The sequence below is a fragment of the Suncus etruscus genome, chromosome 7 (assembly GCF_024139225.1).
Source record: "Suncus etruscus isolate mSunEtr1 chromosome 7, mSunEtr1.pri.cur, whole genome shotgun sequence".
Classification (NCBI taxonomy): Eukaryota; Metazoa; Chordata; class Mammalia; order Eulipotyphla; family Soricidae; genus Suncus; species Suncus etruscus.
The window spans coordinates 14,445,010-14,463,137 of record NC_064854.1 but is presented as its reverse complement, the minus strand read 5'-3'; the positions used below and the strand labels follow the sequence as shown (position 1 = coordinate 14,463,137).

At 46.8% G+C, this 18,128-nt stretch overlaps 1 protein-coding gene across 1 annotated transcript in view; it reads left to right on the top strand.

The window, feature by feature from the left end:
* Nucleotides 1-17,750, top strand: part of DIP2C (disco interacting protein 2 homolog C) — a 218,281-nt gene extending 200,531 nt beyond the window's left edge. The window contains 7 exon segments of the mRNA XM_049776291.1: nt 1,807-1,977; nt 3,228-3,289; nt 5,946-6,003; nt 11,790-11,864; nt 12,777-12,951; nt 14,677-14,800; nt 16,765-17,750. Coding sequence (XP_049632248.1) covers nt 1,807-1,977; nt 3,228-3,289; nt 5,946-6,003; nt 11,790-11,864; nt 12,777-12,951; nt 14,677-14,800; nt 16,765-17,017 — 918 coding nt within the window. The 3' untranslated portion in view covers nt 17,018-17,750.
* Nucleotides 17,751-18,128: the final 378 nt, after the last annotated feature.

Sequence of the window (18,128 nt, the reverse complement as noted above, 5' to 3'; positions counted from 1 at the left end):
CCTGGAGGTGCTCAGGGGTTACTCCTGGCTGTCTGCTCAGAAATAGCGCCTGGCAGGCACAGGGGACCATATGGGACACCAGGATTCGAACCAACCACCTTTGGTCCTGGATTGGCTGCTTGCAAGACAAACACTGCTGTGCTATCTCCCCGGGCCCTAATTAGGAACTTTTAAATTCCATCCAACTCCTATTATTCGGTGTTTATACCAAGATACTCATGTCTTTGTATGTGTACAGATAATATTTGCATACCTGTATATGTCTGTGCACAGATTCTTCTGAAAGGAAAAAGGAGAAGTCTTCCAAACTGATTCTCTGCCAGGTATTTGGTAATTCTGTGTGAGGGTCAGAAATGCAGTGTTGCTTAGGTCTTGTGTTGATATGAAATCAGCCCTTACCCCTACCCCCAGTGTGCTGAGGGACCTCCAGATCAAACAAACTGGAGTTATCCATTTGCATTTTATCCCCTGTACAATCTCTCCAAACCCTACAGTTTATTATATTATCTTGAACTTGTTTCCTTAGATCTAATGCATTGAGTTTGAGCAGGTAAACAACAAAACTTTGAAGTATATAAAACTAAGATATAAAATTACCTAAACTTGGGCCCGGAGAGATAGCACAGCGGCGTTTGACTGCAAGCAGCCGATCCAGGACCAAAGGTGGTTGGTTCGAATCCCAGTGTCCCATATGGTCCCTTGTGCCTGCCAGGAGCTATTTCTGAGCAGACAGCCAGGAGTAACCCCTGAGCACCACGGGGTGTGGCCCAAAAACCAAAATAATAATAATAATAATAATAATAATAATAATAATAATAATAAATTTACCTGAACTTACATAGGAAAAGAAATCTAAAATAGAAATTGCTCATGTCCAGCTATGTTATATGATGAAATGATTGGGGGAATATCTTTGGTCTTTCTTGTAAGATCATATATAAATAACCCAGATAAAAAATACAAGTTGGGTAGTCTCCAAGCAATTTCTGTATGAATCCTGCATCTTGCTTCCAATAGACCTGCTGGGAAACAGCTTCGTCATGCACCTTCCTTCACACTCCTCCATGTGGTGAACTTAAGTTCTGCTCCGCGCCAGGAGCACCTCCTGTATGTTGCTGCCTTGTCACTCTGAGAGCATGAACAGGCAGACAGCTCCTCAGTGATGCAGCGACAGACCTATGGCAGTGCATCTGCATGGCCACATTTGTTGTTGCATCCCACACCCAGACAACCTATGTACTGTCCAGTGTCACGCCCCACCTGCCCTCCCATGGCCTGCTGACCCCTGAACAGTCCTGTAGGAAACACCTGTATTCTTAAAGAGCTGTTCTCTACTTTTCCTATGCTGATAGCTTTGCTTGGACTCTTGTCCTTTGTGTCCTCTGCCCACAGCACCATTGTCACTCTGCCCTCCAGCAGTCAGCCCCTGACCAATGCTTAGCTCAACTGCATTGCTCTGTGAATAGCAGTGAACAGTGCAAATATCTGACACCCCACAGCTGTGATAGCTGTGACTGCCCAGTTCCTGCCTTACATTCTGCTCTTCAGTTATGTGTTCTGGGACTGTCTTTAGTGCACTCAGGGAGTGCTCCCTGCTGTCCTTCATAGCGGTCTCCAGGATTCCTTTGACATTGCTCTGGTTTCACTTTCCATAGCCCACTCGCACATGTATACTCACGATGAGGACATATACTTCCTGTCAGTGACTATCCATATGGACTCTGCACCCTGGTGGCCAGTTGAGGAGGTCTCAGCCTAGTGCTGGAGGGCTCATTGGTCATTGGTCACCACTGTTGTTTTTTGCAGGCACGAGGGCTGGACTTGTCTCGAGTGCGAACGTGTGTTGTGGTTGCAGAAGAGCGGCCCAGGATAGCTCTCACTCAGTCCTTCTCCAAGCTCTTCAAGGATCTGGGCCTCCATCCTCGGGCTGTCAGCACCTCTTTTGGGTGCAGGGTGAACCTGGCCATCTGCCTGCAGGTGAGCATTGGTGGCAGAGCACTTCTGAATGAGCACCAGCTCTTCAGCAGTTCTTCTAATCTGACATTGGGCTGCTTTGTTGTTAGCTTTTTATTTTTTAATCCAATGTTACCTTTTAGGAGTTGGCTGGTATTAGAAATTAGCTGGAAACACCAACATGTCTGATTAATTGAGTAAATGAGCAAGAAGAGCCATCACAGGATTGAGTGTTCAGTGCCTTACAGGATATGTGGTGTAGCTGTGCCCTGTGGTGGACACCCCCACCACCCTGGACACAGGGACTGCAGTCAGCCCTGCTCACTCTTCTCCCAGATGTATTCCACAGAGCCTGTCCTCCACTCTCCTGACCATATGCCTCATGGGGATTGTCAGGAGGGGGAGGGACCTTGGAGGAGGCCAGGCCACCAAAGGCTTCTTCTCAAGGCAGATGGGGCTGCAAAGTGCAACCTGGTCCTAACAAAAAGCCATTTTCTCACAGCTTTTGTAAGCTGTAACCAGAAAGTTGTGTCATGAGCCAAGGCCCTAGTTTGAAAAAGCCCATCTCTGTCCTCATTGTGTTCCCAGATGTGATCAAGGAACTGCAGGCTGTTAAGCATACTGACCAAAATTGAAAATGTATGGGTTTTTAGACAAATAAGGACAATAACTGGATTGTATTTGAATTTTCTATAGAGTGAATTTTCTAGTTCTTTGTGTGATGAATGCTTGAGGGGCTGCAGCTCTAACATCACTGAGGCTCAAGGGTGCTCCTAGTGGATAGCATGCCCATTCCTGAGGAGGCTTCCGGACCCTTTGCATAACTGGCAAAGGCCTCAGTGCAGCATGCTGCTGCTAGGGCCTGAAAGAACTGCTGCTGATAGTTGGAAAGAGACAGGCCTGGCATCTCTTCCTCCTCATTTGCCAGCTCCTGCTTTGCTCCAGTTGCCTAAACCTTGAAAAAGAGTTTTTCTGGATGCTCACTGTCAGAGCTGCCTCTCAGCTAAATTTGACCTGCTTCTGCCAGCTCTCAAAGTCATCGCTCTTTGTTTGGCATGCTTGCCTCTGACGTGGTCACTGGGATGGACAGTCCAGTGTATGAACAACTAGTGATACCTCATAAGAAGTTCCTGTTAGGGGGCCCCAGGCTGCAGGTTGCAGGTATTAGGGGGAAGTGATCACTGTGCTTTCAGGTCTTGTTCAGTTCAGGATTGTGCTAAAACAGGGAAAGTCCATTGCACAAACTCACTCTCACCCTGTGTGCTTGTTTGCAGGGAACATCAGGACCTGACCCCACCACTGTCTATGTGGACATGAGAGCCCTCAGGCATGACAGGTATGTGCACTACAAAGAGAATCTATAAGCACAACCCTGGCAGCAGTACCTCTCCAACCGGCTGTGCTCCCCAGGGCCTCTCCTCTGCTCTAAGGTCTACTGAAGGGCACTTGACTGTAGCCAAGGGAAACAAAGTGGCTTTTACTGAGGCCTATCCAGGAACTCCTCACCCCAACCCTGATCCATTTAACCAGACACCAGTTTCCATGTCATGAAATATTAAGTATACTGCTTATTGCCATGAACTGAACATTTTTGTCAGAGTACCATGATGAACATTAAAAGTGGTATTAGAATGTTTATACCTGATAGCCTACCATTCACAGTGTTGTAAACCAAGGTGCCAAAAATGTAACAATTCTTTTTTAAAGATAAGAAAACATGGGGCCAGAGAGATAGCACAGTGGTAGGGCTCGCCTTGAAAATGGCCGATTCAGGACCAACAGTGGTTCGAATACCGGCATCCCGAAGTGCGCAGAGGCCATCTTGGGCCATGATGTTCCCAGATGCCTGAGATTGGATTGCATCAGCATTCCTGCTGGTGGTCTTGCCTGCTTCAGAGGTGGGTCGGGCCATACACAGACTGATTTCCTGCCGGTTTCTCCTGTGAGTCAGAAGTGCGCAGGAGCCATCTTGGGCCTTGCTGTTTCCAGCAGCCTGAGATTGGATTTCTTCAGCATCCTTACTAGTGGACTTGCCAATGAATACCACCACAACACGTAGAAAAACCCACAATACAACTGTAACAATGGGGAAACAACACCAGGCAATGAAAATGAAGATGGCAATTCTGAAGACCCCAAAACAACCAAACACCTAGTTAGTCTCTCAGATATGGAGTTTAGAGAAGAAATATGGAGGATGTTCACAGAACTCAAAGAAAGTATAGAAGAGAACACTAATAAGAATTGAATACCGGCATCCCATCTGGTCCCCTGTGCCTGCCAGGAGCGATTTCTGAGCATAGAACCAGGAGTAACCCCCGAGCACTGCCGGGTGTGGCCCAAAAACAAAAAAAAAAAAAAAGAGAAAAAATGTAAGTTAAGTACTTTTTTTATAATGTGGGCTAAGGAACCTTTAGCAGGAATGGCAGGTGTGTGAAATGTTTAAGTTTTCAGGAGTCATGGAGAAGGGCAGTGAAGCCACAGGAGGCCTTGGGAAGTCCTGCCACAGTAGAGCTGGTTGTAGGCTCACATGGCTTACCTTTGCTTGGGCATACACCCTGGCAAATAGAGCACATTTTGTTCAGTGATCAGAGTGGCACCACTCTGTTGTTATTTAGGTCAGCATTTCTCAACTGGTGGCTAGGCTCCCAGTTCCAGGGGCACCACAGGTGATGATCACCTGTGGGACCCAAAGGCCACAGGTTGTAAGGGACCTAGTTGGAAAATGATCAGGCAACACTGCTTTTAATAGCATGGCTGTAGTAGGGCAAATCCTAGTACTGTCACCACTCAAGGGTTCCCCATAGAGAGAATTGGTGACAGGATGAGGTGGGATTGATCAGCTCTATCTGGAAGGTTCAGAGCTGAGGACTCCTGTCTTTGGTGCCCTCTTCTGTGCTGTCACAAGTAGCCGCTGCTTTGGGAAAGGAGCAGAGTTTTCAGGTTCAGAGAGAACACAGAGTATGGCACTTGTCTTGTATGCAGTTAACCTGGTTTCCATCCCCAGCATCCCTTATGGTCTCTTGATCATTACCTAAGAGAAGATATAAAGTGGGTGGGTTAGAGAGCCTCTGACACTTGCTTCTGCTTCTCTTCTCCAAATCTGAGAGCTTCCCTTTACAGAGGTCCTGTTCCACTACTTCTTTTTGGTAGCAGTTTTTCTGGGAAAGATGGATCGCGGTTCGAACCCCCGGCGTCCCATATGGTCCTCCAAGCCAGGAGTGATATTTTTTCTTTTCTTATCTTCTTTAAATTTATTTTATTTATTTAATTTTTTGGTCACACTTGGCAGCGCTCAGGGGCTACTCCTGGCTCTACACTCAGAAATTGTCCCTAGGTGGCTCGGGGGACCATACGGGATGCCGGGATTTGAACCACCATCCTTCTGCATGCAAGGCAAATGCCCTACTGTTGTGCTACCTCTTCGGCCCCCAGGAACGATTTCTAAGCACATAGGAGTACCCCTGAGTGTCATTGGATATGGCCTCCCCCCCAAAAAAAAAAACCAAACAAACCCCAAACAACAAAACAACCCAAAAAGTTTATATTTTTTATTATTTATTAGCTAGGTCCAGAGAAAGTCGGTCAGTATAATCTTCCCAGCCTTTCATTCAGCTTGTTGTACAAGATTTTACATTAGAAAAATCTTAGAATTTCTAAGATACACGTAGGAACACCTAGGCTTACTCTTGGCTCACTGCTCAGAGATTGCTGCTGATTGTGCTTAGGGAACCATATGGTACCAGGCATAGAATCTCGGTCAACCACATGCAAGGCAGGACTTTAAGGCACCTCTTACAGACTCATCCTGACAGCTTTTCAGGTTTGGTTAAGGGGACTTCACTGTCTTCTTGCCATCTGCTCTTAGGCATATTCTTTGACTTCTGAACAGTGCCTGCATTCAAGAATGTTCCCCAGCAGCACAGCCAGGGTAGCAGAAGGAAGAACCATGTCCTCAAACAGCTCATTCATAACTTATTTTCTTTCTACAGAGTTCGTCTAGTAGAGAGAGGGTCTCCTCACAGTTTGCCTCTGATGGAGTCAGGAAAGGTGAGTGAAAAGGCAGAATTGTGCTTTTGTCTGTGATGTGTGTGTCTTAGTACATAAACTTTGATTTAAAATTATTTTATTTTATAGACTTGTTTTTCCCCAGAAAATTGGTTGTGTATGTAAGTTATCAGGACCAGGCTTAACTCTGGACACAGACACTCAAACCCAAGGAACTATCTGCCCCATCATGTTATCCTCAACATGACTCCCATTTCTAAGGATACCTCAGGATCTAAAGTGGCTGCTATTGTACTAGTCATCATATCCACCATCTAGCTAGCAGGAGAGACAGGGAAAATAGAAGATAAAGATTGCATGTAGAAAAACGAATACCCAAAGACAATGGCAACAAAGAGCATGAGGATTGCTATCAGTAAGAAACAAGCACCTTGAGGGGCTGGAGGATAGGATGGGGCGGGAGTGGCTGGCGAGTGGGAAATGTGGATGATGGAGGGAAGTGCTCAACTGGGAGGATGAAGTTGTGCTGAAAGGTGGTAAAGTATCATGTTGAAACCTTCTCTGCAGTGGTCACTGTAAATCACAGTGCAGGGGTTATGTCTGTCTGCCTGCCTGTCTGTCTGTCTGTCTGTCTATCATCTCTTGTAGAAGCAGACTGGTGGCATTGTTGGAGGGAAGGGGACACTGGAGAAGGCATTAGTGTTAAATTGTGTGCCTGAACCAGTCTATGGTAGAAAGCTTGCCACAAAGAGTGGCGAGTGCTGTTAGGGTGGAGAAAGGACTATGATGACTGCTATGGTTGGAGATGGTCACTTAGGATAAGAATCTGGTGCTGAAAGGAGATAAAATGATATGCATTGATACTCCTTCAGCAGCAGTATTATCATAAACCATAGTTTCTCACTGAGGGTGGGTGGGGAGAATACAGGGGCAAGGGAGGGAGGAGCAGAGTGAAGGGAGGTATGTGGTAGAAAGAGGGGGAGGAGGGGGGAGGAGAGAGGAGAGGACAGGGAGGTCATTGACTGTGGGAAATGTGCCTTGGTGAAGGATGTTGTACATTGTATGATGGAAACTCAATCATACATGACTTTGTAACTATACCTCATGGTGATTCAGTTAGATTATTTATTAAAATTATATTCTGAAACTTGATCATGAATAATTTTATAATTTTACATTGACTATATAAAACACTTGAAAAGTCACAGGCCTTAGGGAAGAATCCTAAGGTTTCTCTAATGTAAAATCTTGGTCAAAATTAAGTCATCTGGCTACAACAAGCTAACTGAAAGGCTGGGAAGATTATATTGACCTACTTTCTCTGGACCTAGAACTAGTCAAACTTTCACTGATTCTGGAGATGGAGAAAGAATGTTTCTTGAGTCATCTGGTCTGTAGTTTCTGCCGCTGTAGTTGTTTCATACAAGCAGAGGACAGGAAGAAGAGCTGAGCCAGATGAGGCCTGTTTCCCTCAATCGCCCATTGTCCTCCCACTGCCCAGAATCTTGAAAGCACCCTGACTTTCAGACAATTCTCTCCAGCCTGTGTTCGGGCCCCAGGTGTACTACTTGGACTTGCCTTGGTCATAGAGTGGGAAGTGGTGCTTTCCCCCCATTTTGAGGTGTCTGTGGACCTTTAGGAATATACATCAGAGTTGTATATCACCCCTCAGATTTGAGGTTACAAAGGACTGTAGGAATTTCAACACCTGAGTTTCCCTGGTCTCATGGCCAGAGACATTCTTCTCTTTTGGGGGGGAGGGGGCACACGCGGTGATGCTCAGGAGTTACTCCTGGCCATGTGCTCAGAAATATGGGATGCCAGGGGGGTCGAATCGCAGTTCGTCCTAGGCTGGTGTGCACAAAGCCGACGCCTTACGGCTTGCGCCACCTCTCTGGCCCCATCTGACCTTAAGTTTTCATGAAGGAGGAAGAGATGCTGGATGTGAACTTATAATCAAAGATAATTGCCTTACTACAGAGATTGGGGTGTGGAGTGGGGAGCTGCAGGCACCACAGGACAGTTCGGCCAGCAGAATCTGAGCCATGTGCACGTCCCTCCCCTCCCTGATCTGCCAGTCTAGGGGACTGCATTCTTGTGTGAAACCCTAAACTCAGCCCCACCACCAGGTGGTCCCTTAGGTTCACCAGGGATAACCTCTATTTGAATAAAGAAATTGGTGTTGTTTTTTTTTTTATTTGTTTGTTTGTATTTTGTTTGTTTTCTGGTGATGTTCAGGGCTTACATCTGGCTCTTTGTCCAGGAATCATTCCTGACCATGTTCAGGGCACCACATGGAGTGTCACAGATCGAACCCCGCTCATCTGTGTTGCAAGATAAATGCCCTACATCAGGGGCCTCAAACTCGCAGCCTGCGGGCTATTTGCGGCCCTCCGTACATTTTGTGGCTTTTGGCCGTCCTTCAAATATTGCAGTATTCGTGATTATTCGCTTACCGAATAACCGCAATAAAAATCGCATTAGTGGGCCCGGAGAGATAGCACAGCGGCGTTTGCCTTGCAAGCAGCCGATCCAGGATCAAAGGTGGTTGGTTCGAATCCCGGTGTCCCATATGGTCCCCGGTGCCTGCCAGGAGCTATTTCTGAGCAGACAGCCAGGAGTAACCCCTGAGCACCGCTGGGTGTGGCCCAAAAACAAAACAAAACAAAAAAAAATCACATTAGTAAGAAAAAAATTGCGGGGCCGGGTGGTGGCGCTAAAGGTAAGGTGCCTGCCCTGCCTGCGCTAGCCTTGGACGGACCGCGGTTCGATCCCCCGGTGTCCCATATGGTCCCCCAAGCCAGGAGCAACTTCTGAGCACATAGCCAGGAGTAACCCCTGAGCGTTACCGGGTGTGGCCCAAAAACCAAAAAAAAAAAAAAAAAAAAAAAAAAAAAAAAAAAAGAAAAAAATTGCATTAAACATTCGCATACCCCGAGCAGTTCCGTTCGTGGTCTGCAAATGTTTAATGCAATTTTTTGCAATATTTTTCTTACTAATGCAATTTTTTATTGCGAATATTCGGTAAGCAAATAATCGCGAATACTTTGCTCCTAGCGCAGATGTCATTTCCGCTGCTCCTGCCCGCTGTCCCTTGCATTATCGGAGGCCTAAGGGAGAGAAGTTTATTACAAAATTAGATTTTGTCATACCTTAATCATGACTTCATCAAAGCCTGCAGTGAAGAGAAAGATTGATGACGAGCACAGACAATTTCAGGAAAAGTGGGAGACTCAGTATTTCTTTGTTGAGCACAGGGGCATCCCCACATGTCTTATTTGCTGAGAGAAAGTTGCAGTGCACAAAGAATACAACTTGAAACGCTATTATTCAACTAAACATGCTGAGGAATGTGCAAAATATCAAGGAAATGAGAGAGCCAAGCGGGTTGCCAGTCTTAAAGCATGTCTAATGAGACAACAAGATTTCTTCAAGAAAGCAACCAAAGAGAATGTTGCATTAGTCGGAGCTAGTTACAGGGAAACCATTCACAGAAGGAGAGTTTGTTGAAAAATGCATGTTACAGGCTGCAAGTGTTATCTGTCCGGAAAAGGAAGGTCAGTTTAGCAAAATCAGCCTTTCTGCCAACACTGTGGCAGAGCGCATTTCTGACATGTCAAGTGACATTTATCATCAACTGTGTGAGAAAGCCAAATGTTTTGATGCATACTCAGTTGCTCTTGACGAGGGCACAGATATAACAGACACTGCGCAGCTCACAATTTATGTCCGTGGTGTTGATTGCAATTTTGAATTGACAGAGGAGCTGCTCACAATAATTCCAATGTATGGCCAGACCACCGCAAATGAGATATTTCGGCATCTGTGTGATGCCATTGAGAATGCAGGTTTGCCATGGAAGAGGTTTGTTGGAATAATAACCAATGGAGCACCATCGATGACAGGGAGGAAAAACGGACTAGTGGCACTTGTTCAAAAAAAACTTGAAGAGGAGGGTGTAGAGAAGGCCACTGCTCTTCACTGCATTATCCATCAGCAGGCCCTTTGCAGTAAATGCCTGCCATGTGACAATGTGATGTCTGTTGTTGTGAAATGCATCAACCAAATCAGATCCAGGGGCTTACAGCACAGGTGGTTCCGTGCTTTTTTAGAGGAAATGGAGTTAGAATATGGAGATATGCTCTATTTCACCGAGGTACGTTGACTCAGCAGAGGAAATGTCCTGAAAAGATTTTTTGAATTGAGAGAAGAAGTGAAGCCTTCATGGAGAAGGATGGGAATGCTGTTTCTGAGTTGAGTGATCACAAATGGCTCATGGACTTAGCTTTGCTTGTTGACATCACACATAAGCTGAATGTACTAAACAAGATGTTACAAGGCCCAGGACAGCTTATCAGTGCTGCCTATGACAACGTGAGAGCATTCTCCACAAAACTTGTGTTATGGAAATCCCAGCTCTCTCAGACAAACCTTTGCCATTTCCCAGCATGCAAGGAACTTGTGGATGCAGGCATACCATTCAGTGGTGAGAAATATGTTGATGCTATTTTTAAGCTAGAGAAGGAATTTGATCACAGATTTGCAGACTTCAAAAAGCACAGAGCCACTTTCCAAATTTTTGTGGACCCCTTTTCCTTTGATGTGCAAGATGCCCCTCCTGTGCTTCAAATGGAGCTCATTGACCTGCAATGCAACTCTGATCTCAAAGTGAAGTTCATGGAGATTAATAGAAAAGCAGACATGCATGGGCAATTTTTGAGAGAATTGCCCCCCAGCTTCCCTGAGCTTTCCCGAATGTTCAAGCATACCATGTGCCTTTTTGGGAGCACATATTTGTGTGAAAAGTTATTCTCCACATTGAACTTCAATAACTCAAAGTACAGGTCTAGACTTATTGATGATCCTCTTCAAGCCATACTGAGGGTCTCAACTGCTTCCTCTCTAAAGCCAAATGTGGTTCAGATTTGTGAGAAGAAGCGCTGTCAAGTCTCTGGCAGCAAGGAATAGGCAAAAGATGCCATGTTCAGAAGAACTGTTAAAAAAAAAAAATTAAAAAAAAAAATGTCTTTGGGGCCGGGCGGTGGCGCTAAAGGTAAGGTGCCTGCCTTGCCTGCGCTAGCCTCGGACGGACCGCGGTTCGATCCCCCGGCGTCCCATATGGTCCCCCAAGCCAGGAGCGACTTCTGAGCGCATAGCCAGGAGTAACCCCTGAGCGTCACAGGGTGTGGCCCAAAAACCAAAAAAAAAAAGAAGAACTGTTCATGATCTTTACTCAATGTTCTATTCATGTTCAGAAGAAATAATGAAACTATTAATAATGACGTTTGAGGACTTTTTTTTTGTGCAATCCCTTATGCGGCCCTGCCTCACCCCAACTTTGCCTCCTGCGGCCCCCAGGTAAATTGACTTTGAGACCCCTGCCCTACATGCTATATTATCTCTCCAGTTCCAAATTCCTAATTTGAAAACCACTCTGGCCTCAGTTACATTGTAGGAATGCTTGTACTAGTCAGGTTGTGAAATTATTTATTGTTTTGGGGTTACTCCTAGCTCTGTGCTCAGAAAGTGCTCCTGACAGGCTCAGAGGATCATATGGGATGCTGTATATTGAACTCGGGTTGGTCCTGGGTCGGCTGAGTGCAAGGCCTTACCGGCTGTGCTATTTCTCTGGCCCCTGTTTTTCGTTGTTATTAGTTGTTTGTTTTTGGTTTAGATTGCTGAATTTAAATGAAGTTAAACTAAAATTTCTGATTTTTCTTTGAAGTTATATCTGATTAATTTCAGTGAGATGCTGTGAGTCAAGTGAGGGAGCACTGTGGGTTCCCTCATCAGGACAGAGCTGATGCCTGTTTTCTCCTCTCAAACAGATCCTTCCTGGAGTTCGGATCATAATTGCCAATCCTGAGACAAAAGGTCCCTTGGGAGATTCACATCTGGGAGAGGTGAGTGGGGGTGCCCACCTGGGAGAGGTCGATGATCTCCTTGATGAAATGTCCTGGTCACTGACCCCCACATCTGTATTTTCTTCTTTCCCAAAATCTCATATCACACATTTTCCCCATTTAGCATGTTTTGTCTTATTTGTTTGGTTTTGGTTTGAGGCCACACCTGGTAGCACTGAGTGTTTACTACTAGCTCTGCTCAGGAATCACTCCCAGTGGGCTCAGGGGACCCAGATGGGGTACCAGGGATTGAACCTTTGTCAGCCAAGTGCAAGGCAGATGCCCTAATATTATTTTGCTCCAGTCCCTTGTTCTGTTTGTGATTATTTCTCACAGAACATAGATATAAGCTAGGTGAAAGGGAGAAACAAATTAGAAAATTCACCATGTGTCCTGATTGTCTTTTTATGCATTTAAAATTTTTTTTTTGGTTTTTGGGTTGTACCTGGTGATATTCAAGGCTTATTCTGTACTCGTGAATCACTCCTGGTGATTCTCAGGAGAGTGTATAAGATGCTGGGGATCAATTCCAAGTTGGCCACCTGCATGGCAAGTGTCCTATCATCTATCCTGCCTTCAGCTTGTTTTTTTAGAGCCACTTTGTTCCCAAGAGCCTCAGAAGCAGGGCACAGTGGTCTGACTTTGCATCTTTGATATTGCTTGGATATTTTTTGAATATTTTTGAATATTGTCTGAACCCTCAGGGAATCTGCCCTAGTTGGATTCTCAGTGTGCAGAAGGGTCTGGTGCTACTCTTGGCATGTGAGTGTCGCAATCTTCCCAGACATCAGTGCAAGGTCCCCACTGCAGACCCAGCTCTTGCTATTCTGCAGAGGAGGCACGGGGCTGGTTCATTTCTGTCCACAAGAGATGACTTGGGCCTCCTCATCTGGTTCTGTTGTTTCTTCACAGATCTGGGTGCATAGTGCCCACAATGCCAGTGGTTACTTCACAATTTATGGCGACGAGTCCTTGCAGTCAGACCACTTCAACTCGAGGCTCAGCTTTGGAGACACACAGACAGTGTGGGCCCGAACAGGCTATTTGGGCTTCCTGCGGAGAACAGAACTCACAGATGCTAATGGAGGTAAGAGAGCTTAGAGAGCCAGGCCCAGAGCAGGCGTGCAGGCTTTCTATAGCCAGAACCATGAGTCCAGAAGGTGGCCTGGTGGGAATAAAGTAGGTTTGCTGAGGCCCGGCTGATTGCTGACTGAATGAGGAAGCAGACTGAGGCTGGAGATTTGCCAGGAAGGGATGGGGCAGTCGGCCTGCAGTTGCAGCAGAAAGAGGAAGACAATGAGGTCCCTTTCCCAGAATGCCAACTGTCAAAGCTTATGAGCTCCATTCCTCCTCACCTTTACACCCTCCACCTTCTCAGCACCCCTAGACACAGGAACAGGAGCAGTCATTGCTCAGGTAGGAGCTGAGAATATCTCCTAAGGTCCAGCTAGACTAGAACTTGCATAAAACAAGAATGCAGAAGTCTGGCATTGGTTTGCATTTTGGGCAATTTGTAGACCTTTTCTTTGGGGGTCTCCTGGGAGGGGTCTTGGAATAGGTAGATAAACCCGGAAGCCAACGGATTAAGGGGCTTTTGCCTTTTGGCTCTGCTGGGCTCTCTGAGGGAGATGGCTGAAAGAGGATAAGACGCAGGGCAAGCCTAGAATGGCTGTATGCTTGAAAGGTTATGAGTAGGCCACACACATGTGGTGGCTAGGGCCTAAATAAAGATGATTCTTCTGAAGCCTGCCTGTGAGTGAGTGATTTCACCTGGGCGACTCGCCGGCTGCATGGGGGTTGCTAAGCCACGTGGCCTGGGATGGCAGACAGAAAAATCCACCTCCATCCATCGCCATCCAGCCCCATCCTTAATTATTTAACACTACAGGGCTCTAGTGAGGAATCCTGCTAGAGATGGGACTTTAGTGGTGGTACAAGTAGCAGTAGGGGTTTGAGGGATGATCCTGCAGATTCCTGGGGCTGGTACTTTCTCTGAACCTGACCCGAGAGAACAAAGGGCCTGCTGCAGTCTTTGTTCAGCAGTAGAGATTTCCACTGCATCTGTCTCAGACTGGAAAGATGTTGTTACTTCATAGGCCAGCACTTACTGCAGATTTGCCCACCCCTTACCACTAAAGCCTGAAGCCATCTATCTGTATGGAATGTCTGCTTCCAGAGTATCAGAGCCCTGCACAACTACAGAGCGCTGGCTTCAGGATGTCTGTCTGGCCCAGCGTGCTGACTTGCCTGTGGCCACCTAAGCCAGGAAACTCATCATGTTCTCAGAAGTTAGGCTTGCCTTCTCCTTCTGTCCTATCTTCTTTTCCCCTTCCCTCCCTCCCTTTTTCCCCTCCCTCCTTCATTCCTTCATTCCTTCCTCCCTTTTCCTACCCTTCCTCCCTCCCTCCTTCTTTCTCTCTTTCTTTCCTAGAATCACCATGGATTACAAAGATATTTATAATGGAGTTTCAGGTGTACAGTGTTCCAACACCAATTCCTTCACCATAGACTGATTTTTTTGTGCCAGTGGCATGTGTGAGGGTTGAGGGTCTTGAGCTGGGCAATGAGAGGTACCCGAGGGAGGAGCTGCAATGGCCTGCAAAATTAGGATACTGAGCTGGTGCAGCCACCAGTTCAGGACAGTGTCACAGGTTGGTGTGTTAGTGCTAACTCAGGAAATGCTGGGGACAGGGTGGCTATGGAGACACGCAGCACTGTGCCTGACCTGGAGGCTCTTTTTATGTATCTGTGTGGGGATTGGCACTACTGCAGCAGTATTGTGGGCTCACTCATGCTTCCTGTTTCTCGACAGAGCGCCATGATGCCCTCTACGTTGTAGGGGCTCTGGATGAGGCCATGGAGCTGCGGGGGATGAGGTACCATCCCATAGACATTGAGACCTCAGTCATCCGAGCCCACAAGAGCGTCACGGAATGGTGAGTGGCATGCAAGCATTTTTGTGCCAGTTCTGGACAGAACTGGGTGGTCTTGGGCACCTGCAGAGTTGGGGAGTCTTTGTGCATGATTTAAAACTTGATTGTGGGACTGATGTCTATAGTAAGTCTGGTGGTCCCCATGGGCACGGTTGGTTTTAGAGGGAGCTGGATAGGGACATGAAGCATTCACTGCTTCCATCGCTATAGTGAGCCTGTGGGTGGACCAGGCCCTTTGGTGATGGTGCAGTAAAGTTGCCTGGGGTGCTGTCTCAGAGCCATGGCTTCTTCCAGCCTTGCTGCTGGTTCTGCCATGGCTCGCACTGTTGGTTCTAGGTGACACCATACAAGGCTTGTCTCCTCATCTCCGTGCACTATTCTTTCCGGGCACACCTGTTCACTGATGGCTAATCACAGGCAGCTCCCTGTCTGGTCTTGCCTAGGGCTCCTTTTCCCCCTACTTTTATTTTTTTTTAAATATTGGCCCATTCCTGCAGTTCTCAGGATTACTCCTGGATCTGCACTTAGGAATCATGCTTGGCAGGCTGAGGATTGAATCCAATTAGTCACAACAAGACAAGTACCTTCCCCATTGTACTAGCACTAGTCTCCTCCTTTCTCTTGCACTGGATCAGCAGTTGACAGGACATACTTCCTGCATGTCAGGTGCAACCAGATCCCTGGAAATATGGCACAAGTCAACCTTGGCTTCCACCTGTAAACCACAGCATTCCTGATGGTTCGGTCTGGGTTTTGCTTTTTGGCCATATGGTAATACTCGGGGTTATTTATGTTACTTGTTCCTTTGGCCCTTGGTTTTTCTTTTTAGGAAAATCATTCTGTTCAACTCCCAGAGCAGAGTGTGTCTAGTTTCATTGATGCCATTTGTACCCTCAGAGCCTGCCCTGATGCCACAGGCCCTGTAGCCTTTCCCAAGGACCATTTCTCATTCTCAGCATTTTTTCCTCTTACCAGCTCTAAGAAGGTGGGCCACCAACCTGAGAATGCCATCACTCCTGGCTCCTTGTGTTCCCTGGGCTACTCCCACTTGAGAGGGAGCAGATGTTGCCCTACCCTGGTGCCCTTTAGTTATCAAGTGAGTGCAGCCAGCCAGACCCTGCTTTGCTGTCTCCTCACATGCCCCAGAGGAGAGCAGCTCCATTCATGGTAAACCACAGTGCCATGGTGAAGTGACACCCATGGAGTTGCTGGGTCTCTTCTCACCAGCTGGTCTTAGGACCAACTCTGAGACAGCCCCTGGAGGCCACACTTCTTCAGAAACAGGGCATGTAGTGAAGCTTGCATGACATGCTCCAAAATGTCCCTCTGATTTTAATCCACACATTTAGCCATCATGAACCAAATTGCCAATTTCCCCTAATGGACACAGTGTTCTTTTGGACGAGTCATAAGTTTCCCCAATGCTTCCTGCCTGCCAGCTGAGATAGAACCTGTGTGTCTGGCATGAGACAGCAGATGCCAGACAGGGGCTGAAGCCTAGCCCGGCTTCTTCTTGTATTTGGCTGTCCCAGGAACCCTGTGCCCTGAGTCAGGCAGGTTGGTGGCAGATATTAAAGTCCTCAGCCACTTGTTAAAAGCTGGACTCAAGGATGGTGAGTGACCACAAATAAGATACTCTGTGTGACTCTGTTCTGAAAGTCTGGACCAACCTGTCACTTTCAAAAGAAATTTCTACCCACGCCCATTGGTCAGTGTCCATGAGTCAGTCCAAACTCCATGCTGAACAGAGCGGCTCCTTGTTCTGGTCCTGTTATGGTCCTATGTGGTCCCGTTATGCTGGCCCAGGCTGTCAAGCTCATGCTAGGGCTCATGTATGGAAAGGTTGGGAGGGATGAGTTGCTGCAGAAGGCAGAGCCTGGGCTGTCCCCACAGTGGTCAGTGGTGTGGACAGAGCCTAGGGCCTCCATGCTGTCTGGGCTGTGCACTGATGAAGGCCTCTCTTCCAGCGCTGTCTTCACCTGGACCAACCTGCTGGTGGTGGTGGTGGAGCTGGATGGGTCTGAGCAGGAGGCCCTGGACCTGGTACCTCTGGTGACCAACGTGGTGCTGGAGGAGCACTACCTGGTGGTGGGGGTTGTGGTGGTGGTGGACATCGGCGTCATCCCCATCAACTCCCGTGGTGAGAAGCAGCGAATGCACCTGCGGGACGGGTTTCTAGCTGACCAGCTTGACCCCATCTACGTGGCCTACAACATGTAGTCCTGCCTCTGCTCCTTCGGCCTGTCCAGAGGCCTGTGTGCCGGCACCAGGGGACGTGAGGTGTGCCGGCGAGGAGATGAGGAGGCAGCATGGCTTAGACTGTGAGACATGAATTAACACTCAAGTTTGCTCAGAAGGACTTCGGGTTTCTGCCTTCAGTTCGTTGGAAAAGCCCATTTCAGAAACTTCTTTTTCTTTTTTTTTGATACTGGATAAGTGCTTTCTTCGTCAACATGGTATTTTGTTAAGCCAAAATAGCAATTAAAAAAAATCTGCCCTCCAGATGGAATCTTTTCCACAATTTATGTAGTGTGACAAAAATTGTTTTCTCTGTTCTACTGTGTCATGAAATCTGAATGACATGGACTTGTTACTCATTTAAGCCATTGCTAAATCTCATCCTTTTAGGAAAGTTTGTTGAGGTACGAGAAAACCGTCCAAACAGCACCTTCCAATTAGATTTTAGCAGCTTTCTTCGTGAGATGTGCTAAAGACAAAGGCTGACTCAGTCTTTGATGCTAACACAGGAAAACGAGAAGAAATTATAAATAAGGTGTATTTCGGCAACTATCTTGCAAATATCTTTGTACTAAACTAAAAAGATAAAATAAGTTAACTTCTTCCTCTGTAATTATGTACAAAACGTTTAATTTATTTTGATCTCTTTAGAAGTATAAAAGAGAAAAACATTCAAGAATATTAAAGTCTTGTAATGTTTGCTAATATAAAAAAAGTGTTGTATTATCTTGCGTGGATAGTATCACGACAAATATATATATATGAAATATAAATTCACTAATGACAAAGGAGACTCAAGGTTCGAAGCAGACCCTGTCACTTGCATGGTGCCCTTCCACGTCCTGTAGACGCAGCCATTGCACGCTGCGCAGTGCTGGCATGAGCAGCACACACCGGGCACGGATCCTTCAAAGCAGCAGCCTGAGGCCAGGTTGCCTTTGCAAGGTGGTGCTGGAACCAGATCCCAGTGTCCTGGGCACGAGGGCAGAGGTTAATGCGCTGGTGTGAAGAAAGTCACGGCTCTCGCCACTGCACTTCTGGGCACTTTTGTCATGTCGCCTCCTTTCAGTCCTCAGTGTGACAGGATCAACAC